Source organism: Meles meles, chromosome X (assembly GCF_922984935.1).
Source record: "Meles meles chromosome X, mMelMel3.1 paternal haplotype, whole genome shotgun sequence".
In the NCBI taxonomy this organism is placed as follows: Eukaryota; Metazoa; Chordata; class Mammalia; order Carnivora; family Mustelidae; genus Meles; species Meles meles.
In genome coordinates, this window is record NC_060087.1 from 68,591,889 (window position 1) to 68,617,978 (window position 26,090).

A 26,090-nucleotide genomic window follows, 5' to 3' on the forward strand; every position below is an offset into this window, starting at 1 on the left:
AATCCCAATTATTCTACTGTTGCTTCATCTTAAGGTATCACTTATCTCTTGAATTCTCCCCTCGTGGTCCTGTAGTTGTTTGTCTCTCTTTTGCTCAGCTTCTTTATTCTCTGTCATCTGGTCAGAAGAGACTAGTTCTCTCTTCTGCCTCATTTATCCTAGCAGTAAGAGCCTCCATTTTTATTGTACCTCATTAATAGCTTTTATAAATTTCAACTTGGTTAGATTTTAGTTCTTTTCTATCTCCAGAGATGGTTTCTTTAATATCTTCCATGTCTTTTTCAAGCCCAGCTAGCACCTTGAGAATCGTCATTCTGAACTCTAGATCTCACATATTACCAATGTCTGCTTTGATTAGGTCCCTGGCCTTTGGTACTGCGTCTTGGTTTTTTAATATTTATTTATTTATTTATTTATTTATTTATTTAGTGGTGAGTTTTTCCACCTTGTCATTTTATCCAGATAAGGATATATGAAGGAGTGAATAAAATACTAAAAGTGTGGCAAAGACCCCAGTAAAATGTGCTTTAACCAAATCAGAAGAGACTCCAAATTGTGGGGGGGAAGAGAGGGGGAAAAAAGAAGTTCAGGAAAAAAAATTAAAAAAAGAAAAAATAAGGAAAATATAAAAAGTGGAATATATATACGTGTGTGTGTGTGTGTATATATATATGTATATATATGTATATATATATATATATATATATATATATATATATATATATATATTAGACTGGTGAATAGAACAGGGTCATGCACTTAATTTTGGAAGAATTTTGGTCTCTTAGAAGAAACTACCTCCCAAAATTTTAATGAATGAAAAACATATATAAGGTTAAACACAATGAAGGGATGGAATATGACTATAAACATGATTTTTTTTAAATTTCTAAAAAAGAGGTTGATAAGATGGTTGGGAGAATAAAGAAAAAGAAAGTGGAGAGAATTTGCTCAAGCTGGAGACTAGAACAAAGCCCTGTGCTAGATTTAGGGTATATTTTGATCTATTAGAGGAAGTTGTATCCCAAGTTTTTTTTTTAGAAGTAAAAACCCTATGTGTATACAAAAAAATAAAGTTAGATACAATGAAGGATAAAATATGACTATAATAATGATAGTTCAAAAAATATTTTTTGAAAGATATTGTTAAGATAAACTAGTTAAAAAAACATTAAAGAGGAAAGGGTAAAAGTTAAAAAAATTAGCAGAAGAACAAAATAAAATAAAATAAATTAACTATGCAAGACTAAAAATCATGGGGAGAAAGCTATGAATTCCATGCTTTGCTTTCTTCTCCTCTGCAATTCCGCTGTTCTCCTTTGCAAATGAACTTGGTCTTGGCTGGATTTCTTTCTGATCTTCTTGGGGAGGGACCTGTGTAGTGATTCTCAAGTGTTTTTGCCCGAGGCAGAATTGCACTGCCCTTACCAGAGGCCAAGCTAAGTAATCTGCTCGGGTTTGCTTTTGGGATCTTTTGTTTCCTGAACACTTTCTGTACAGTTCCAGAGGATGGAAATGAAAATGGCAGCCTCCCAATCTCTGGTGTGGAAGAGCTGAGACCTCAGGGCCCCACTCCTCAGTGCGCCCTCAGAGAAAAACACTCAATCACTCCCATCTCCCTGGCCTCTGGCTGTGTTCTAAGCTCACCCAGCCTGTGACCAACCATCTCTGTCTCTGACATACACCCCCACCCGCAGTCTCTGAACCCCGCAGATCCCTGCCCTCTTCCAGGGGAGTCTCCCCGGGTCTTGTGGGGTCCCCACTCACAGAGCAGTGGCCTGTGCCATGGATCACAATTTAAGGTAACCCCGAGTTGAGAGCTCACTCCTTGGCTCTGTCTCTGTAGTCGGCTTCCCTGCTCTAATACCTGTGAGCTCTGTGACACTCAGACACCCCTGATCCTTCTGTGGCCCCGCAGGAACTGAGACCACGTTGTCCCTGAATGGGATTCACCCTGGTTTAGCCTCTGGAGAGATGTCCTCAGTGGAGCAGAGTTTTAAAATTCTGATTTTGTGCTCCATTGCTCTGTTACTTGCTGGACCCTCCCCCCATGGTCTATCTTCCTGTCTCTTTGGATTCACTTCTCCACCAGTCCTACCTTTCAGAAAGTGGTCAATTTTGTTTCTAGAATTGCTACTTTTCTTCTCTTCGATCGCCTGTTGGATTTGTAGTTGTTCAGAATGGTTTGATAAGCTATCTAGGTGATCTCCTGCTACCTGGTGTCAACCCAGCCTGCTACTTCTCTTCCATCTTGACTCAAAAACCAACAACCACCTTTTGAAAGATAGGAGGTACAGAGATGAATTGGGGGAGATATAGCTGTGGATATGGCAGCAGAGAGGGAACTTGCTCATGCAGGCTACCACAAAGTATTATAAGCAATGAAGTGCAAAATCTGGACTTTCAGAAGTCTGCTACAGTGGGGAATGTACCTGGCTTAAGGGTACTCAGTTGGCAAACTGGGGTGGAATCCTAGGTGTGACACCTTGGTTTAAGGATCCCCTGGGTTCCAGGAAGAATGGTGACCCTAAATGCTACATTGTTCCTAGGCATAGGAGTGAGGAAACCGGCTGAGTACAGCAAGTCTAGGTGCTGACTTTCTGCTCAGTTTTGCATAAACAATTGCTGCATGTTTGTATAACTGCTTTCCAGGGACCAGCTGGCCAATGGCAAAAGTGAGGTGAGATTTTCTTATTTTTTTAAGATTTTATTTATTTATTTGACAGAGAGAGAGATCACAAGTAGGCAGAGAGGCAGGTAGAGAGACAGGAGGAAGTAGTCTCCCCCTGAGCAGAGAGCCCCATGCAGAGTTCGATCCCAGGACCCTGAGATCATGACCTGAGCTGAAGGCAGAGGCTTAACCCACTGAGCCACCCAGGCGCCCCGAGATTTTCCCTCAGAGGAATAGCATGGGTCCACCCCCACCCTAGGAGTCACTAAAATTTGAGGTTTTGAGGTTTTGGAATTCAGTCGCACACCTGAGATTAAAACAAACAACAAACAAACTAACAAAATATACACACACATACACAAAACCCCTTGGACACAGGCAAGATGAATGCAGGGTACAAGAGTGATTGGTTGCTTTTCTGTGAGGACTCACTGAAGAGTGTGTATGTGTGTGTGTGGGGGTGGTGGTAGTGCAAACTTTCAGCTCCCAGCCTATGGAGCCTGGGTGCTACCAGATTCATACCAAGTATCAGCGCTTAAACCCTTTAGGGAGGAAAACAGCATCACCATGTGGAAGTCAGAGTCAATTACACCAAGCCTCTCCTCCCTGAGTCCTGGAAACACAGTTCCACTAGGACAAGCCCAACTGAGAATCAGCCCAACAGGCCCCTCTTCCAGAAGATCAGCAAACAACTTGTTCCCACAAAGTTTACAGATCATGGAGTGCTGCAAAGCTTTAGCTCTAGGGTAAAATAGGATCTGACTTACTTTTTACTCTTATTTATTTTTGTAAAGTATTTTTTCATTGGGGCACCTGAGTGGCTTAGTCAGTTAACCGTCTGCCTTTGGCTTAGGTCATGATCTCAGGGTCCTGGGGTTGAGCCCCATGTTGGGCTTTCTGTTCTGCAAGGAGTCTGCTATTCTATCTCTCTCAAACAAATAAATTTTTAAAAATCTTAAAAATATATTTCTTCATTTATTTTATTTTTTTCAATTTCTTTTTAATGTTTTAAAATTTTCACTTATATAGGTATTTTATATATCTTTAAATTTTTTGTTTACTTTCATTTTATTTATTTATTTATTATTTATTTATGGATCTTGAGTCTTTTAATGAGGGGACTAAAACCCACCAAGGATCTAATTGTGTGTGTGTGTGTGTGTTTCTTTTTTTTCTCTTTGTTCTTTTCTTTTATGGATAAAATGATAAGACAGAGAAATTCACCCCAAAAGAAAGAACAAGAAGCAATACACATAGTCAGAGATTTAATTATTACAGATATAAGTAAGATATACGTACTATAATTTAAAACAACATTTATAAGGATACTAATTAGGCTTGAAAAAAGCATAGAACACACTAGAGAATCCTTTACTGCAGAATAAAATAACTAGCATCTCTTTCAGTCTAAATGAAAAATGGTATAACTGAGATGGAATGCCAAGTGGAGGCCATAAAACCAGGGGTGGATGTAGCAGAGGGGTGACTCAATGTTACAGAAGATAAAATTATAATTTTATGAAAATAAATATAATTTTATGAAAATAATGAAGTTAAAAAAAGAGAAAGAAAGGTAATGGACCAGGAAGACAGACATAAGGAATTCAGTGACTTGTTAAAAAAATAATATCATTTGAATTATTGGACCCCCAGAAAATGAAGAGAGAGAAAAAGAGGCAGAGGGTTTATTGAGACAAATTATAGTTGAAAATCTTCCTAATCTGGGAAGGACACAGACATCAAAATCTAAGAACAGAAAAATCCTATTAAATTTAACAAAAATGGGCAATTGCCAAGGTAATTTACATGAAATTCACCAAATACACAGACAAGGAAAGAGTCTTGAAAGCAGCAAGGGGAAAAGATTCCTTAATCTACAAAGAAGACAGATCAAGTTCACAGCAGATCTGTTCACAGAAACATGGCAGTCCAGAAAGGAGTGGAAGGAAATATTCAACATGCTGAATGGGGAAAATATGCAGCCTATAATTCTTTATCCAACAAAGTTGTCATTCAGACTAGAAGTAGAGACAGTTTCCTAGACAAAAAAAATATAAAGGAATCCATGACAACTAAACCATCCATGCAAGAAACTTTAAGAGTGACTCTTTAAATGAAAAAAAAAAAAAAAGAAGAAGAAAGAAGAATAACACCAAAAGAAATAAAACCTAAAAAGGAGCAGAGAACATCAAGAGAAACACCAACTCTATAGGAAATAAATTGGCACTAAATCCATATCTTTTAATAATCATTCTGAATGTAAATGGACTAAATGTCCCAATCAAAAGGCATAGGATGACTGACTAGATCAAAAAACAAAACAACAACAACAAAAAACCACACACAGAACCTAACTATATGCTGCCTATAAAAGACTCATTTTAGACCTAAAGACACCTGTAGATTTTAAGTGAGGGGATGGAGAGCCATTCATCATGCTAATAGACATCAAAATGAATCTGGAGTAGTCATACTTATATCAGACAAACTAGATTTTAAAACAAAGAGAGATTAAGAAGGATATTGTAGGGGCACCTGGGTGGCTCAGTGGGTTAAAGCCTCTGCCTTCGGCTCAGGTCATTATCCCAGGGTCCTGGGATTGAGCCCCGCATCGGGCTCTCTGCTCGGCGGAGAGCCTGCTTCCTCCTCCCTCTCTCTCTCTCTGCCTGCCTCTCCGCCTACTTGTCTGTCAAAGAAATAATCTGATCTCTGTCTGTCAAATAAATAAATAAAATCTTTAAAAAAATGAAGGATATTGTATCATAGGTAAGAGAAGATCTAACAATTATAAATATTTAAGTTCCCAACTTGGGAGCACCAATTTATTTATAGATTTATAGTTATTTATATATCAATAAATAAACATAAAGCAGCTCATTGATAATAATCAATAATAGTATGGACTTTAACACCCCACTTACAGCAATGGACAGATCAACTAAACAGAAAATCAACAAGGAAATGGTGGCTTTGAATGAAACACTGGACCAGATAGACTTAATAGATATATTAGAGCATTTCATCCAAAGCAGCAGAATATACATATTCTTCTCGAGTGCACATGGAACATTTTCCAGAACAGATCACATACTGTATCCAAAATCAGGCCTCAAAAAATACAAAAAGACTGAGATCATACCATGCATATTTTCAGACCACAATGATTCGAAACTTGAAGTCAAACACCAGAAGAACTTTGGGAAAACCACAAATATGTAGAGGTTAAAGAACATCTGACTAAAGAATGAAAGGATTAACTAAGAAATAAAAAAGGAATTTAAAAAAATAGATGAAAGAAAATGAAAATGAAAACATGTTAGTCCAGAACCTTTGGGAAGTAGCAAAGGCAGTCCTAAGAGGGAAATAATTGTGGTATAAACCTACCTCAAGAAGCAAAGAAGTCTCAAATATACAACATAACCTTACACCTAAAGCAGCTAGAAAAGAAATAACAAATAAAGCCTAAAGCCAGTGAAAGAAGGGAAATAATAAAGATTAGAGCAGAAATAAGTGATAAGGAAACAAACAAACAAAAGACACAGTAGAATGAATTAATAAAATTGATAATCTTCTAGCCAGACTTATGAAAAAAAGATAAAAGACTGAAATAGATAAAATCATGAATGAAAGAGGAGAAATCACAACCAACATCACAGAAATACAAACAACTATAAGAGAATACTATGAAAAGCTATATGCATCAAACTGGGCAACCTGGAAGAAATGGACAAATTCCTACAAAATGACAAACTACCAAAACTGAAATAGGAAGGAATAGAAAAATGGAACTAATCAATAACCAACAAACAAATAGAATCAGCAATCCAAAATTTCCCGAAAAACTAAAGTCCAGTGCCAGATGGCTTACCACAGGAATTTTACTAAACATTTAAAGAAGAATTAATACCTATTCTCCTTAAACTGTTGCAAAAATGTAAATGGAAGGAATAGGCCTAAATTTATTCTATGAAGCCAACATTACCTTGATTCCAAAACCAGATAAAGACCCCACTAAAACAGAGAATTACAGGACAATATCTTTGGTACACTTGGATACAAAAATTACTTTAATTAATTAACTAATTAATTAATTTTTATTAATTTATTTTAAATTTTATTTTTTCAGTGTTCCAAGATTCATTGTTTATGCACCACGCCCAGTGCTCCATGCAATATGTACCCTCCTTAATACCCACCACCAAGCTCACCCATCCCTTCACCCCTCCCTTCCAAAACCCTCAGTTTGTTTCTCAGAGTCTACAGTCTCTCATGCTTCATCTCCTCCTTCCATTTCCCCCAATTCCTTTTCCTTTCCTTCTCCTAAAGTCCTCCATGTTATTCCTTATGCTCCACAAGTAAATTAAGCCATATGATAACTGACTTTCTCTGCTTAACTTACTTCACTCAGCATAATCTCCTCCAGTCCCATTCATGTTGATACAAAGTTGGGTACTCATCCTTTCTGATGGCTGAGTAATATTCCATTGTATATATGGACCATATCTTCTTTATCCATTCATTTATTGAAGGGCATCTTGGCTCTTGCCAGTTTGGCAATTGTGGCCATTGCTGCTATGAACATTGGGGTACATATGGCCCTTCTTTTCACTACATCTGGAATACAAAAATTCTTAATAAAATACTACCAAATTGAATTCAACAGTACATTAAAAAAATATTCTCCACAACCAAGTGGGATTTTTTCCTGGGTTGCAGGGATGGTTCATATTAAAAAATCAATCAATGTACATCACATTGATAATAGAAAAAAATTAAAAACATGTAATCTTGTTAACAGATGCAGAAAAAGCATTTGGCAATATAGAGCTTCCATTCTTTTATTTCTTTATCTTTTTTGGATAGAAAAGTGAAGGGAGAGAAATAATCTTTTAAAACCCATTTATTTTCAAAAATTTTATTTATTTATTTGACAGAGAGAGTGAGATCACAAGTAGGCAGGCAGTGAGAGAGGGGGAAGCAGGCTCCCCACTTAGCAGAGAGCCTGATGCAGGGCTTGATTCCAGGACCCTGAGATCATGACCTGAGCTGAAGGCAGAGACTTAACGCACTGAGCCACCCAGGCACCCCAGGAGAGAGAGAATCTTAAGCAGGCTCCATGGCCAATGTGAAACCTGATGTGGGGCTCTATCTTTTTACCCTGAGATCATGACCTAAGCCAAAATCAAGAGTCAGATTCTTAACTGACTGAGCCACCAAGGCACCCCCAGCATCTTTTCTTGATAAAAACCCTCACCAGACTGGGGTAGATGGAGCATACCTCAACATCATAAAGGCATTATGAAAGACCCACAGCTAATATCATCCTCAATGGAGAAAAAAATGAAAGCCTTTCTGCTATGGTCATGAACATGAAAGGGAAGTTCAGTTTCACCATTATTAATTAACAGAGTCCTGGAAGTCTTTGCCTCAGCAATCAGACAACAAAACGAAATAAAAGTCATCCAAATTGGCAAGGAAGAATTCAAACTTTCATTCTGCAGATGACATAATTATCTATGTAGAAAATCTGAAAGACTTCACCAAAAAATTACTAAAATACATAAATCTAGCAAAGTTGTAGGTTATAAAAATCAATGTACAGAAATCTGTTACTCCAATCAATACACCAATAGTAAAGCAATAGTAAAGCAATCAATACACCAATAGTAATACACCAATATCAAGAAATTGGACTCATTTGCAATTACACCAAAAACAATAAGATACTTAAGAATAAACCTAACCAAAGAGATAAAAGATCTGCACTCAGAGAACTATAGAACACTTATGAAAGAAACTGAAAAGGACACAAAGAAATGGAAAAACATTCCACGCTCATGGATTAAAAGAACAAACATTATTAAAATGTCTGTACTATCCAAACTAATCTACATATTCAATGCAATACCTAGCAAAGTAGCACCGGCATTTTCCACAGGGCTAGAACAATCTTAAAATGTATATGAAACCACAAAGTAACCTGAATAGCCAAAGCAATTCTGAAAAAGAAAAAAATAGGAGGCATCACAATTCCAGATTTCAAGCTATAAAACAAAGCTGTAGTTATCAAAACAGTATAGCAGTGTCATAAATGAATGGAATTGAATAGAGAACCCAGAAGTGGACCCACAAATATCTGTTCAACTAATTTTTAACAAAACAGCAATGAATATCCAATGGAAAAACAAGAGAGTCTATTCAACAAATAGTGTTGGGAAACCTGGACAGCAACATGCAAAAGAATGAAACTGGGCCTCTTTCTTACACCATAAACAAAAATAAATTCAAAATGGATTAAAGACCTAATTATGAGACAGGAAACCACCAGAATGCTAGTGGAAAACATAGGTTATAACCTCTTCCACATAGGCCAAAGCAACTTCTTACTAGATTTTTCTCCCAAGCAAGGGGAACAAGAGCAAAAATGAACAACTGGGATTTCACCAAGATAAAAGGTTCTGCATAGTGAAGGAAACAATAAGTGAAACTAAAAGGCAGCCTACATAATGGGGCAAGATATTTGCAAATGACATATCTGATAAAGTGTTAGTGTCCAAAATCTGTAGAGAACTTCTCAAATTCTGAAAAAAAAATCATTCAGTTGAAAAATAGACAGAATACATGAATAGACACTTCTCCAACAAGACATCTAAATGGCTTAGAGACATATGTGAAGATGCTCAGCATCAGTCATCATTAAGGAAATACAAATCAAACCATGATGAAATACCACCTGTCAGAATGGCTATAATGAACAATACACAAAACAACACGTTTCAGTGAGGATGTGATGAAAATGGAACTCTCTTGTACTGTTGGTGGAAATGTAAACTGGTGCAGCCACTCTGGAAAACAGTGTGGAGGAGCCTCAAAAATTATAGAATAGAACTACCCTATGATTCAGCAATTGCACTACAATGTATTTATCCAAAGGATAAGAAAATACTAATATGAAAATACTAAAAGGGGTACATATTCACCCTGATGTTTATAGCAGTGTTATTAACAATAGTCAAATTATAGAAAGATCCCAAATGTCCATCGACAGATGAATGGATAAAGAAGATGTGGTACATACAGTGGAATATTATTCAGCCATAAATAATAATGATATCTTGCCATTTACAAAGACAGGGATGGAGCTAGAGTATAATGCTAAGTGAAATACATCAGTCAAAAAAGACAAATACCATATGGTCTCACTATACATGGAATTTAAGTAAGAAGAGAGATGAACACATGGTTAAAGGGGAAAGAAAGAGAGGGAAAAAGCCATAAGGGACTCTTAATAACAGGCAAAAAACAGGGTTGATGGAAGGAGGTGGGTGGGAAATAGGCTAGATGGATGATGGCTATTAAAGAAGGCACTTTTTGTAATGAGCTTTAGACATTGTGCATAACTGATGAATCACTGAATTCTACTCCAGAAACCAGTGTTGCACTCTATGTTAACTAATCAAAATTTAAATTAAAAAAATGAAATAGTAAAAGAAAGGAGAGAAAGAAAGAAAGAATCCAGAAATGATGGTTTTCAAGTTCCTCAGTTCCTTACAAAGTTAATTAAATGTTGAAAAGCACTGATTTAGCAGCAGTGGGCAAATAACAGAATGGTAAAACTAGAAGCAGGGATAGTACAGGTAGTACCTGCAATAGTACAAGCAAGACTGATGAGGCTATGAACAAAGGTAAATAGCTGGAGAGCTAGAGAACTGTAGGGTAACTGGGGTGTTAAGACTCATGTAGGGTTTGGTAATAGATTGCATATGAAAGTGAGAGAGTGGGTGATATGGATGACTCTCAGGTTTCTGTCTTGGAGTTTGGGTGGATGGAGGTGCAATGCAACAATATAGAAACCACAGATAGAGAAACAAATTTGGAAGAAGACTATAATTTTAGGTCAAAGGTAGAGGTAAAGAGAGGAGTGACCTAAACTTGTTATTCTTTAATATCAATTCCCAGAATTTAGTGTACAAAAAAAAAAATTACCCGAGGAGTCTGTTAAAATACAAATTCTTATTCTCTCCCCAATTTCCATTTAGCAAGAATTGGAATGGGGCCCAATGATCTGTTGTTTTTTGTTTTGTTTTGTTTCGTTTTTAAAAATAGCTCCAGTACAGGCTCTTGGGTGGCTCATTCAGTTAAGCTTCTGACAATTGATTTCAGCTCTGGTCATGATCTCAGGGTTGTGAGATTGAGCCCCATGTCAGGTTCCACACTCAGCATGGAGTCTGCTTAAGATTCTCTCTCCCTCTACCTCTGCCTATTGGTGCTCCCTCCTCTTTCTCTAAAAATAAATAAATAAAAGCTATAACAGCCCCAATACAGTATGTAAACTTCTTAAAAATGTACTGAGAAACATTTAAAAATAAAGCTGAAAGTTAATTGAAAATTGCACTACAAGTCTATTTCATGCCTATAAACTTACAGCTACTAAGTGACTTAAAAGAAAAGTTTGATCTTGATAGAAATTTAATAATTTTTACACAGCTTTATAAAATGTTCACTCTGTAAAAGAGAAATTATTTTAATGCAAAATTGAAATTGTAAGAGCCCCTGTGTTAGTGATTGCAAGTTAATCTAGATATCAATTAACTTTAATGAAATACTTCAATTATTATAATTAAAAATAACCAATGTATATGGAAGTATATGCCGATCCATCTCAGTAAACATCTTTTGTATCATCACTGCGCATTCATTCCATCTTGAGGAATTTCAGAATCTCTTTGTTCTCCTTTGCCTTGTGAAACATTTCAAAATCCTATAAGGAATTAAGATTAACTTGTAATATCAGTGTTATTATTTCCACTTATGAAATCATTAAATTCAAGTGTCTAGGTAAGTTTGTTAATTATCTTGTCTGGGCCTTTGCAAACATCTGCCAGCTAAGTTAGATAAAAAAAAATTCCCCCTGATATTAGTCATTTCATACTATAATGTATGATGAACAATACTGTGTATCTCAAAACAAACAGCATGATATTCTTTCCTTTTACAATATGTTTTTTCATAATGAAGCACACATTGCCTTATCTTCAAGAACATAATTAAGTTATTGTATAAATGAAGAAACCTGGCCCTCACAACCCATAAATGTATTGTTTTCCCATGTATATGACCTTAAGACATGAAATGAAAATAAAATAAAAATGGACATTTACTCTTACTCCACAATATTCTTGGCCATTGAATATCTGAGGTGGTAGTGCCTTAGGGGTGGAAACTTTCATCCTCATTTCTTGAAGTACTTTCAAACTGACAGAAATATCTATTAATTCATACTTTATTTTGTAAATATCTAACATTCTGGTAACTTCTTCCTGTCTCTGCTTCACCTACATAGACAAAAATAGGGAGAGAGAGAATGATGTTAATTAATTGATCCTAATGGTTTATGTTTTATTTTGTCCATTCATTATGCTATGGAAGAGGAATAGCTTTTAATTCTGTGATGTTTCTTTGAGGAGCAAAAATTAGGTTAATTTTCTTTTGATAAACACATACACACATATATAGTATATATGTAATATGTAAATATGTTTAATGTGTATATGAAGAAATATAGTAAGTTTTCAGTAAGAACTAAAAATCTCTAATGGGCTATAACTATTTGCTGTATTGATTTCATACTGCACATGAAGTGGTATGACATTCTGCTAACAGTTGAAGCACACTTTTCAACTCATTACTACATTAATTTATGCTAATATCTATAGTAGCTCTGTATAGGAAATGGACATGATACCAGGTTTATACCTTTGAAGGAACATACTACATGTTCTAAACCATAATCAGAGACAATGCCTAAGTATAGAGATAAAATCCACAGAGAAAGAAAATAAAGTATATCAGACAATTAAGATTTATAAATAATGTAAGTGAATGAAAGTCATCAGTTCTTCCTATATCCTCTGAGATGAACTGTAATATTTGTAGTAATATCCCCACATTGTCTTTTCCTCTGAAACACTACTGCTAAAGTAAAATCGTAATAATTGGTTATCTTTGAAACATATTTTATAAATACATTTTTTGTTAATAACTAACATAAATCTTAAAATTTGAGTTTTCTACATTTTTCACATGATAATCTTAGGCAATTTTGCCACATAAAATCTTTGATACTAGAATGAGAAAACATATCTGAAAGCAATTTGACAAGTACAAACCCCAGCTTATTCAAGTATGATTTCTGCAAAAGTGCATGGCAGAAAGTTTTTTGTTTGATGACTTGAAAATGTAATCCAGTCATGGTTAGAAAACACTGTCTATTTGCAACTGATAGATGAGAGGTTTCTGAAATTCTATTATACAACATTTCTACTTTCTGAGGCTCATGAGTTTTTAAAATGCAAAAGCATGGTGCATGTGATTTGTCACATTTTTGTAGTGTTTTTCCAAAACTTTTTCAGAGGAACATCATTAAGAGTACAGTTGCATAGACCAGTGCTAGTCTGAATGTGGTTCGTTAGGCCAGCAACATCAGCCTTAACCCACTCCGAAACTACAGTATCTGGGAGTGATTCCCAGGAATATTTTAACAAGTCCTCAAGATGATTTTTATGTTACAGTTTGAGAAACACAGACCAACAGTTGGGTGAGTCTTCCGTTTCATCCATTGTGGTCCTTATTGATTCCAAATTATTCCCTCTTACAGACTTTTAGTACTGTATATGATAACATAGTTATGTTAAAAATGTTTAAAAAAGTTAAAAAATAGTCAAAACCCTCCAAATTTTCTTTTAAAAGTGCTTCTTATTATTGTTGCTTCTTAGTATCTGGGTGAAATCCCTAATCAAGTTGATAAAGCTTTCTGCAAAAGCAATGTACTCTTTCTAGGCTGAGATCAAATCTCATTGCTCCTTGCACCTATCATGGTGTCTTGACACACAGGAGTGTGATGAATGTTAACCATTCATAATCAATTCCAAATTCTTCAGTTTTTGTGCTTCTCCAAAACCTTGGCAGAATGATGTTCTTAGCCATGTAAAGGTCCTTCTATAGCTAAGCTGCCTAATGTGATAACCATTAGCCAGCTACATGTGAGTATTGAGCACCTGAAGTGGGCCTAGTCCAAAATAAAATTCTCAGTAATTACAATATACATACTACATTTGGAGGACTTAATATGAAAATAATATAGGTAAAATCTCTTTTTAGATACTGATTATGTGTTGCATGATAACATTTTGTATATTTTGTGTTAGATAAAATATATTAAAATTAATCTCATCTATTTTTAAGTCATTACTAGAAAATTTAGGGTTACATATGTCGCTCACAATGTTGGAAACCACTGTTGTATAATATTTCCTACAACGTGGCCAAAATAATTTATCTAAACTGTAGTCTAAGACATGCCTGATCTATGCAAATATATGTTCTTCTTAGAAATTACCAGTTTGTCTTTCTGGGGTTACCCAGGCTTCTCTGAGGATTTTGGCCATTTACCCAATGACATTTCCCTCTCCTATCCTAAACGGTGTTCTTTATCTCTTCCATCTCCTGTCTTAAACATCCTAAAGAACAGGGTTCTTTATCTCTTCCATTTAAAACAACTGAAGGTGTATTGGAAATACTTAAATTAGCTGAGCTCAGGACCCAGAAACCTTCCAGACCGGTTAGTTCTTGGAGCACAATCTGGGTGAGGACAAGAACCACCTTCCTTGTTCCTCCCTGCATCTTCCATCCTTGAAAACCTAGAGAGGAGGAAACTGAAGTATGAAAGGCAAGGAGGGGATGGTATTGTATTAGCACAATCCTGAAGTCCCCAACTAGAGTGTCTTCACTCTAGTCTTGTTTTTTGCCCTTTGAGGCCCCTTTCTTTCCACTCACCTGCCTGGATCCAGACACGCTGGTGTAATAGACTTTAATGGAGCTCATTATTTCCACTACAAGGTTACTTTGGAGAAGTAACTCAGAATCAGTCACTTCACTACCGCTTCAGGCTGAGCTATGCAAAGCCCCAAAGCCTGGCCCTGCCCTTTTCCAAGGCTGTTGCTAAGGGCCATTGGCCTGAACACTGGGGATTGGCTGTGAAACTAGTGCTCTTGTGGTGCAGGAAAGTTGCTGCCTGGTGACTGCTGTCCTGGGGGGAGGGGAAGAACTCTGAAGTGTTAAACTCCTATTAAGGAGTCTTTCCTCTCCTCATCTGCTAGGTGATGGGGAGGACTAGATGGAGAACTAATAGACTCCATGTTCCTACTGCTTCTCCCATCTCCCTGCTTGGGAATGGTGGCAAGCATTCGGTTTTGCGTCTGGCAACAGCAGCTGCAAACCTGAGGAACAAAATGACCAAAATACAACGTGATGAGTAACGAAAAAGAAAAAGTAAAACTTGCATTGCCTAAGTTTGTAAATGGTGCCAGTGCTTACTTGGACAGGAAGGGACCACCAAAGCAACCTTTTTTTTTTAAATTTTAAATTTATTGATTTTTTTCAGCGTAACAGTATTCATTGTTTTTGCACAACACCCAGTGCTCCATGCAATACGTGCCCTCCCTATTACCCACCACCCGGTTCCCCCAACCTCCCACCCCCGCCCCTTCAAAACCCTCAGGTTGTTTTTGAGTCCATAGTCTCTTATGGTTTGCCTCCCCTTCCAATTTTTTTTTAATAAACATATAATGTATTTTTATCCCCAGGGGTACAGGTCACTGAATCTCCAGGTTTACACACTTCATGGCACTCAAGATAGCACATACCCTCCCCAATGTCCATAAACCCCTCCCCCTCTCCCAACCCCACCAGCAACTTTTGATGTGTTTTTTCTTAGCCCAGGGAAGTGTCTCCTTTCCCTCTCCCATGCCCCTCCCTTTTTGAGGATGGAGTGTCTTCCTTCTGGTAGTCGACATTTTGGTTTATGTAATAGTGGGTGCAATAGTGGCTGACTCTCTTAGCACTTCCTCCCTCTCTCCCATGCAAAAAGATGACCTTGTTCTTTAATGTCCATTTCCTCTTCAATACATTCATAGCTCATTATTCTAGCCTTTAATTTCAAGCAGTTAAAGATAACAGTAATATTTACAGGATTTTTTGGATTTGCCAAAAATGAGCAGTGGAAATTGACAGTGAAGGACTAAAAATCCTCAGCACCTGCTTTTGTGTGATACAAATTTGGATTCCATGGCTCCATAACTGAATAATTGTGGATCTTTGGCAAATTATTTCTTTCTGAATGTTGTTTTCTCAATCATTAGAGTGGTATGTTGATGCCTACCTGACAGCATTATGGTGAGGACTAAATGAGTTGAATATATAACAGTATTTGGCACATGATCTGATATGTCAATAGTTCAGAAAATGATAATAATCATTATTGATGATAAGTTTCAGACTGCTTGCATGATATTTGGGAACAAGCACATCAATATGAATAAGACGAAACATTTACCTTCAGGTTACTTAGAGTGATAATTGATAAGGTGAGGCAAATGCAATGTAGAGAAATCTAAACCAGGCTAGATGGGTCAAGGCAGGTATCCCTGAAGAAGTGAGAGCTAATCAGAAAACTGAAAGATGTACAGTATGCCAGGATAGTATATGAAGAAATTTTAGATAGAAGGAACACTCATGAAGAAATGTAGTAACTGGGGCTTTGGGAGCAAGTTGGAGGAATAGAAACTGAAGAAATAAACAGGAAAAAAAAACAACAACACATGGACCTTCAGGTCTCATGTCAAATTTTACTCTAAGTCTTTTCAAGGCTGTTTTTTGTTTTATAAAAGTGTAGAAAACCATAACTTGGAGATATACTGTGAAGATTAAATGAGTGCAGATGTTGCCTAAGGGCACCTTTCACTTAGAGACACTCAATAAATTATATCTTTTATTATTAATCCGTGGATGATTAGATATCACTGAAGGATTTAGCTATTGGTGCGAAAGGTGGATCAATCTAGCATGTTAAGTGGATTTGAAAGGGAACAAGATTGGAAGCAGTAGCAGCAATGCAACATGAAATGACAGTAGTGAAAGGCAAAGATACTTAGGCCAGGAAACTGCTAGAATTTGGATATAGGAGTGAGAGAGGCAAAGGAGATGGGACATAACCACTGAAGGAGTCTGGGTTAGGAACAATGTGAAATCTCCATTTTCTTTTAATATTCATTTGTTGTAACAGTGCTAGAAAACCTAATTTTTATAATTGTTTTCATTATCTTTCTGGTGCGAGATTGTAACTTATTTTCTCATTTTGCTGTGAGCCATTACTCTGGTACCAAGCTAAATTAATGCACTATTTTTTAGAAGAGGATGTCTTTGACAACCTAAAAGAAATTGGTTGGTATGACAGACAAAATATGAATTAACCTATTATATGGGATGTTTGTGATAATTATTTTGAAGTGATTATTTGTAAAACAATAACAACAACAACAACTCTATTGATGATCATAGCTGAAAGTATCAACTATGTAGATCTTTGTTTATGCTTCCAAGTCTTCTTTGGCAGTTTGTACCTGAGTTCAAATTCATTCTAAAGAATGGACAAGACAATTAAAAGGTTGGAAACAATATATCCTAAAGAAGGTGGTAAACTGGGCGCCTGGGTGTCTCAGTGGGTTAAGCCTTTGCCTTTGCTCAGGTCATGATCTCAGGGTCCTGGGATCGAGTCCTGCATAGGGCTCTCTGCTCAACATGGAGCCTGCTCCCCCACCCCCGCCTGCCTCTTTGCTTACTTGTGATCTCTGTCAAATAAATAAATAAAATCTTTAAAAAAAAAGAAGGTAGTAAACTTTTTCTTATTCTTTTATGCGTGTGACTTATTTATTTTTATTTATTTAATTTTATTTTTATCTTTTTACTTGTAGCAAGAATTACTATCAAACTTTCCTCATTGGGCCAAAGACCCCTGTGCTGTTAGTGAGAGTTGTGCCTAATGCAGCATACTATGCACACTTGTGAGCTCATCAGCCAGCTAGTGGCCTCAACTCTAAGCACTAACAATGTGAATGATTTAGTTTTTGATCATGCAAATAATACATGAATTCATGCACATTGTAGAAGCAAACCATATAGAAATATAGGAAGTAAAAAGTAGAATTATATCTTCACGTTCTCTCTGCAACCCTCCTCCCAGAGGAAACTGCTATTAACAGTTTGATCTGTATCATTTTTTCACAAACATAATGACATTTATTAAGTCAGTTATAAGAAAAAAGTCTCTTATAATAGGAAGTTAAGAAAAAGACTGCTTTTAAAAAAATATGGAATACTTCATGAATTTACATGTCACCCTTGCACAGGGGCCGTGGTAATCCTCTCTGTATTGTTCCAATTTTAGTGTATATCCTGCTGAAGTAGGCACAAGTAACCACCCTTTGAAGCAAGACTGCCTGGGTTCAAACCCAGATTATACTATTTATAACTGTGTAATACAAGGTATCCTACCTAACTTCTCTGAGCGTGTTTTATCATAGGTGAAATGGAAATTACAATATTTTACAGAGATGCTATCATGGTTATATTAATGTATGTGAAGTATTGGAAAATTGCCTGGCACATAGTATACACTCAACACATGATGGAATCATATTGTATATATTGTTCTGTAACTTGCATTCCACTAGTACAGATGAAGGAAATATAGTGTACAGACTAAGAGCATGGGTTCTAAATCTAATTGCCTGATGCAAATCCTAGTTTCGTCATATATTAGAATTGTGAACTTCAACATGTATATAACATTTTTCTTTTTTTCCTTTGTGAAGTGAAAATAATAGCCTATTTTTTTAAGTTTTTATTTGAATTCCAGTTAGTTAATATACAGTATAATGGTAGTTTAAGGTGTACAATGTACTGATTAACACAACCATACAACATCTAGTGCTCATGACAACAACAAGTATACTCCTTAATCCCCATCACCTACTTAACACATCCCCCCCCAACCTCTATTCTGGTAACCACCAGTTTGTTCTCTATAGTTAAGAGCCAGTCTTTGGTTTGCCTTTTTTTTTGTACCTTTCCATTTTTTTTTCTTAAATTCCACATATGTGTGAAATCATATGGTATTTGTCTTTCTCTGACTTATTTCACTTAGCATAATACTCTCTAGCTTCATCCATGTTGTTCCAAAAGGCAAGATTTAATTCTTTTTTATGGCTCAGCAACATTCCATTATGTCTGCATATACATATAGATAACACCTCTTTTTAAAATATTTTATTTTTTAAAGATTTCATTCATTTATTTGACAGAGAGAGAGAGAGAGAGAGAGAAATCACAAGTAGGCAGAGAGGCAGGCAAAGAGAGAGGGGGAAGCAGGCTCCCTGCTGAGCAGAGAGCCCAATGAGGAGCTCGATCCCAGAACCCTGAGATCATGAATGACCTGTGCTGAAGGCAGAGGCTTAACCCACTGGACTAGCCAGGTGCCCCTAAAAAAAAGAGTTTATTTATTCATTTGTCAGAGAGAGAGAGAGAGAGAACAAGCAGAGGGAACAGCAGGCAGAGGGAGAAGCAGGCTCCCCTCTGAGCAAGGACCCTGATGTGGTACTCAGTCCCAGGACACTGAAGATGATTACCTAAGTTGAAGGCAGATGTGTAACTGACTGAGCCACCCAAGTGTCCCTAGATATCACATCTTCTTTATACACTCATCAATACACGGAGACTAGGGCTGTTTCCATGATTTGACATTTGTAAATACTGCTACTATAAACACTGGGGTGTATGTATCCCATTGAAATACTATTTTTGTAGTCTTTGGGTAAGTATATAGCACTACAATTGCTAGGTAGTAGGGTAGTTAAGAAGAATTAATACCTATTCTTCTCAAATTATTCTGAGAAGTAGAATAGGAAAAGAAACTTCAAAATTCATTCTACGAGCCATCCCAAACGAAATAAAGACAGCACTAAAAAAAAAAAAAGACAACTAAAGACCAATATCTCTGAGAAACACAAATGGAAAAATCCTCAATAAAATACTAGCAAAACAAATCCAGTCATACATTTAAAAAATTGTTCACCATGACCAAGGGGGATTTATTCCTGGGCTGCAAGTTTGGTTCAGAATTCACAAATCAATCAATGCAATACATTACTTTAACAAAAGAAAGTATAAGAACCATATGATCATTTTAATAGATGCAAAAAAAGCATTTGACAAAGTACAAAATCCATTCACGATAAAAACTCTTAACAAAGTAGGTTTAGAACAAATATGCCTCAACATCATAAAGGCCATATATGAAAAACCCACAGCTAACATCATCCTCAATGGGAAAAACTGAGAGCTTTTCATCTATGGTCAGGAACAAAACAGGGATATCCACTCTTACTGTTGTTATTTAACATATTACTGAAAGCCCTAGCTTCAGCAGTCAGACAACAAAAAGAACTAAAATACATGTAAATCAACAAGGAAAGATTTAAACTTTCACTATCTGCAGATGACAGGATACTATATATAGAAAACATGAAAGATTCCACCAAAAAACTGCTATAACTAATACATGAATTTAGTAAAGTCACAGGATATAAAATCAACATACAGAAATCTGTTACATTTCTTTATACCAATAATGAAGCAGCACAAAGAGAATCTGGGAATCAACCCCATTTACAATTGCACCAAAACCAATAAGTTACCTAAGAACAAACCTAATCAAAAAGGTAAAAGAACTCTACTCTAAAATCTATAAAACATTGGTGAAAGAAATTGAAGATAGCATGAAGAAATGGAAAGACATTCCAAGCCCATGGCTTGAAAGAACAAATATTGTTAAAATGTCTACACTACTCAAAGCAATCTCACATTTAATTCATTCCCTTTCAAAATACCACCAGCATTTTTCACAGAGCTAGAACAAACAATCTTAAAATTTGTATGGAACCATACAAGATCCCAAATGACCAAAGCAATGTTGAAAAGCAAAGCAAAGCTGGAGGCATCACAATTCTGGATTTCAAGTTATATTACAAAGTGACCAAAACAGGATAGTGCTGGCACAAAAATAGACACACAGATTAAAGGAACATAGTAGAAAAACCAGAAACAAACCTACATCTATATGGTCAATTAATCTTCAGCAAAGCAGGAAAAAATATGCAATGGGCAAAGAATAGTCTTCTATAAATGGTGTTGGGAAATCTGGACAGCTACATGCAAAAGAATGGAACTGGATGACTTTCTTACACCATACACAAAATTAAATTCAAAGTGGATAAAAGACATAAATATGAGACCTAAAACATAAAAATCCTAGAAAAGAATATAGGCAGTAACCACTTTGACATTGGCTGTAGCAACTTCTTTCTAGATATGTATCCTGAGATGAGGGAAACAAATACAAAAATAAACTATTGGGACTGCCTCAAAACAAAAAGCTTTGGGGTGCCTGGGTGGCTCCATGGTTTGTGTCCAACTCTTGATTTTAGCTCAGGTCATGATTTCAGGGTTGTGAGACTGAGTCCTCTTTAAGATTCTTTCTCTCCCTTTCTCCTTCCCCCATCTTTCTCCCCTCTCTAAAAAATGATATAAATGAATAAACAAACAAACAAATAAAAAGCTTCTGCACAGAGAAGGAAACAATCACCAAAACTAAAAGGCAACCTACTGAATGGGAGAAGATACTTGCAAATGCCATCTCCAATAAAGGGTTAGTATCCAAAATACATAAAGAGCTTATAGGGGCGCCTGGGTGGCTCAGTGGGTTAAGCCGCTGCCTTCAGCTCGGGTCATGATCTCAGGGTCCTGGGATCGAGTCCCGCATCGGGCTCTCTGCTCGGCGGGGAGCCTGCTTCCCTCTCACTCTCTCTGACTGCCTCTCTGCCTACTTATGATCTCTCTCTGTCAAATAAATAAAATCTTTAAAAAAAAAAGAGCTTATAAAACTCAACACCCCAAAAATAAATGATCCAATTACAATATGAGCAAAAAACATGAGTAGATATTTTTCCACAGAAGACAGACAGCTGGCACAGGAAAAGATGCTCAACATCACCGCTCATCAGGGAAATGAAAATCAAAAGTACTATGAGATATCTATCACCTCACACCTGTCAGAGTAGCTAAAATCAATAACACAAGAAACAGAAAGTGGTAGCAAGGATATGGAGAAAGAGGAACTCCTCTTGCACTGTTGGGGTGAGTGCAAACTGGTGCAGCCATTCTGGAAACAAGAATGGAGGTTCCTCAAGAAGTTAAAAGTAGAACTACTTTATGGTCCAACAATTGTACTATTTACCCCCCAAATATAAAAATGCTAGTTCAAAGGGGTGCATGTACCCAAATGTTTATAGCAGCTAATCATAGAAATAGCTCAAGTGTCCACTGAGAGATGAATGGTTAAAGAATTCAGTAATAAAAAAGAATTAAATCTTACCATTTGTAATTTGAATTGCTATAAGAGTTCTAGTAGTTTGGGGGTAGAGTCTTTTGGGTTTTCCACATAACATATCATGTCATCGGCGAAGAGAGAGAGTTTGACTTCCTCTTTGTCAATTTGAATACCTTTTATTTCTTTTTGTTGTCTGACTGCTGATGCTAGGACTTCTAGCATTATGTTGAATAGTGGCAAGAGTGGGCATCCTTGTCATGTTCCTGATCTTAAGGGAAAGGCTCTCAGCTTTTCCCCATTGAGAATGATATTTGCTGTGGGTTTTGCATAGATGGATTCTATGAAGTTGAGGAATGTTCCCTACACTCTGAAGAGTTTTAATCTGGAAAGGATGCTGTGTTTTGTCAAATGCTTTTTTCTGCATCCATTGAGAGGACCATGTGTTTCTTCTTTCTTCCCTTATTGATTTGTTCTATCACATTGATTGATTTGCAAATGTTGAACCACCCTTGCATCCCAGGGATGAATCCCACCTGGTCATGGTGGATAATCTTTTTAATGTACTGCTGGATCCTATTAGCTAGGATCTTGTTGAGAATCTTGGCATCCATATTTATCAGGGATATTGGTTTGAAATTCTTTTTAATAGGGTTTTTGCCTGGTTTGGGGATCAAGGTGATGCTGGCCTCATAGAAAGAGTCTGGAAGTTTTCCTTCTGTTTCTATTTTTTTTTTTTTGTAACAGCTTCAGGAGAATAGTTATTACTTCTTTGAATGTTTGGTAGAATTCCCCAGGGAATCCGTCAGGTCCTGGGCTCTTGTTTTGGGGAGGTTTTTGATAACTGCTTCAATCTCATTACTAGATATCGGTCTATTCAGGTTGTCAATTTCTTCCTGATTCATTCTTGGAAGTTTATAGGTTTCCAGGAATGCATCCATTTCTTCTACATTGCTTAACTTATTGGCATATAGCCGTTGATAATAATTTCTGAGGATTATTTCTATTTCCTTGGTGTTAGTCATGATCTCTCCTTTTTCATTCATAATTTTATTAATTTGAGTCCTTTTACTTTTCTTTTGGATAAGTCTGGCCAGTGGTTTATCAATCCTATTAATTCTTTCAAAGAACCAGCTTCTAGTTTTGTTGATGTGTTTTATTGTATCTCTGGTTTATAGTTCACTGATCTCTAATCTCTAATCTTAATTATTTCCCTTTTTGTGCATGGGGTACGTTTAATTTGTTGTTGACTCTTAAGATCTTTGAGGTGTAAGGAGAATTGATGTACTCAGGATTTTTCTATTTTTTTGAGTTAGGCTTGGATGGCCATGTATTTTCCATTTAGGACTGTCTTTTCCATATCCCATGGGTTTGGATTGATGTGTTTTCATTCTCATGGGTTTCTATGAATTGTTTAAGTTCTTCTTTTATTTCCTGGTTGACCCAAGCATTCTTGAGCAGGATGGTCTTTAGCTTTCAAGTGTTTGAATTTCCTCCAAATGTTTTCTTGTGATTGAGTTCCAGTTGCAAATTACTGTGGTTTGAGACTATGCGGGGAATAATCTCAATCTTCTGGTATCAGTTAAGACCTGATTTGTGACCTAGTATATGGTCCATTCTGGAGAAAGCTCCATTTGTCCTCAAGAAGAATGACTATTCTATAAGTCAATCAGAGAAAGACAACTATCATATGATCTCTCTGATAAGAGGATTTTTGAGAGGCAGGGTGGGGGGTTATTGGGGCGTCTTGAATGAAAAAATGAAACAAGGTGGGATTGGGAAGGAAGCAAACAAAAATAGACTCCTAATCTCACAAAACAAACTGAGGGTTGCTGGGGTATGGGAGGGTAGGGATAGGGTGGTTGGATTATGGACATTGGGGAGGGTATGTGCAATGGTGAGTGCTGTGAAATGTGTAAGCCTGATGATTCAGAGACCTGTATCCCTGGGGTAAATGGTAGAATGTTCTGTATATATCTATGAGGTCCATCTGGTCCAGTATGTCATGCAAAGCTCTTGCTCTTTGTTGGTTTTCTGCTTAGATTATCTGTCTAATGCTGAGAGTGGCATGTAAAGATCCCCTACAATTAATGTATTCTTATCAATATGTATCTTTATTTTGATTAGCAGTTGGTATATGTAGTTGGCTGCTCCCATGGGGGGCATAGATATTTACAAATTTTAAATCTTCTGGTTGGATAGACCCTTTAAGAATGATGCAGTGGACTTCTGTATCTCTGACTACAGTCTTTACCTTAAAATCTAATTTATCTGATATGAAAATTGCTACCCCACCTTCTGAGGTCCATTGGCATGAAAGATTGTTCTCCATTCCTTCACTTTCAGTCTGGATGTATCTTTAGGTTCAAAATGAGTCTCTTGTAGACAGCATATGGATGGGTCCAGCTTTTTTATACAATCTGAAACTTTGTGCCATTTTATGGGACTGTTTAGACCATTCAAGTGATTATTGAAAGATATGTATGGTGCATAAAAAATAAATTCTGGAACACTGAAAAGAAATAAAATAAAATGAAATTAAAAAAAAGAAAGACATGTATTTATTGTCATCATGTTGCCTATGAGGTCCTTGTTTTTATAGTTTGTCTCTGTAAATTTTGGTTCTATATCACTCTTGGCATCTTTCATCTTTTATAGAACCCCTTTTAAAATTTCTTACATGGCTGTCTTGGTGGTCACACATTCTTTCACTCTTTGGTGCCCTTGAAAGCTCTTTATCTCTCAATCCATTCTAAATGATAGCCTTGTCACATAAATTATTCTTGGTTCCATGTTCTTCTCATTTAGTGCTCTGAATATGTCTTGCCAGCCCTTTACGGCTTGCCAGGTTTCTGTGGACAGGTCTGATGTTATTCTGATGTTCCTCTCTCTGTACATAAGGAATCTCTTCCGCCTAGATGCCCTTAAGATATTTTCCCTGAATTTATGATTCACAAATTTCACAATCACATGTCTGAAAGTCTTTCTGAAGATCAACCCTCATTGATCTTGGGGGGTGTCTTCTTTGCCTCTAGGACATGAACAGTTGTTCCATTCCCCAGATTAGGGAAAAGATTTGCTCAACTATATCTTCTTGTCCTCTCTCTCTCTCCACCCACTCAGGGATCCCAGTAATTCTGACATTGGAATGTTTCATAGTTTCACTTATTTCTCCAATTCTGTGCTCATGGCTTCTAAGCTGTTTGTTTCAGGCCTCCTCCTGATCCTTCTTTTCAATCAGTATGTCTTCTAGATCACTAATTCAGTCTTCTTCCTCACTTAACCTAGATGTTAGAGTATCTAGGTTAGATTGGATCTCATTCATAACATTTTTTAATTCTGCCAGATCAGCTCTCATTTCTGCCCTTAGAGAATCTATCTTGCCTCTAATGGTTTTCTCCAACCTAGCAATTGTCTGCATAACTGTTACCCTGAATTCTGTTTCTGACATCTTGCTTATATCCATATCTATTAGTTCTGTGGCAGAGGTCACAATCTCTGAATTTTTCTTCTGTTGGAGGTTTCTTCTCCTAGTCATTCTTGTGAGAGGTGATTGAGGGAATTATAGAATCCAAACTCTTGACCACAATCCAAGCAAGATGCACCTATTTATAGGGACTTTGGGGTTCTTGGTCTCTTGTTCTTTCAGCCTGTCTTCTGGGGGGAGGGGCCTACCAAGCTGTTACTCAAGCAACCTTGTTTGGGCAGAATGGTCTTGCACCCTGTGGTTGGGGATGGGCTAAGTGAACACTGGTTTTAGGGGGCTTTTGTTCTCTGGCACCTTTCCCTGGCAGGTTTCTGTGTCCTTTCCAAGAGTCAGAGCAGAAATGACTACGTCCAAACTTCTGTCTCTGAACAGAGAGATCACAGACTGTTCTCCAGAAAGCCCTCCAGGTCACAGTGGCTCTGTTTTTCTCTGCGATGCTAAAAACTGCAGCTACCTGCATTGTGTACCCCACAGCAGCACTCCCAGCCTTCACTTCCAGGTCTAGGCATGTCTTTTGTACTTCTAAAACTGCCAGCCACTCCCAGTTCAGATTCACACCCTTTCAGATCCAGGTTTCAGCCTGGTGGGCTGCCCTAAAGTTCTTTCTCCATGACTACCAGTCTGCAAGTCTGTACCCAGGCCCCAGTGCAGGA

The 26,090-nt window shown here is 36.9% G+C and overlaps 1 protein-coding gene and 2 non-coding genes across 3 annotated transcripts; all 3 read right to left on the reverse strand.

Annotated features, from left to right (window-relative positions):
• Window positions 1-11,366: 11,366 nt before the first annotated feature.
• Window positions 11,367-14,554, reverse strand: LOC123934836 (SH3 domain-binding glutamic acid-rich-like protein 3). The gene is made up of 3 exons (XM_045994963.1): window positions 14,507-14,554; window positions 11,833-12,006; window positions 11,367-11,432 (listed from the first exon to the last, which is right to left on the reverse strand). Exons 1-3 carry the CDS (start codon window positions 14,552-14,554, stop codon window positions 11,367-11,369), a joined length of 288 nt encoding a protein of 95 aa, XP_045850919.1.
• Window positions 14,555-17,473: 2,919 nt separating this feature from the next.
• LOC123935706 lies at window positions 17,474-17,625 on the reverse strand. The gene has a single exon (XR_006816982.1). It is a non-coding gene; the product is annotated as a small nucleolar RNA SNORA62/SNORA6 family (small nucleolar RNA).
• A 246-nt stretch (window positions 17,626-17,871) lies between these two features.
• LOC123935658 lies at window positions 17,872-17,976 on the reverse strand. The gene has a single exon (XR_006816946.1). It is a non-coding gene; the product is annotated as a U6 spliceosomal RNA (small nuclear RNA).
• Window positions 17,977-26,090: the final 8,114 nt, after the last annotated feature.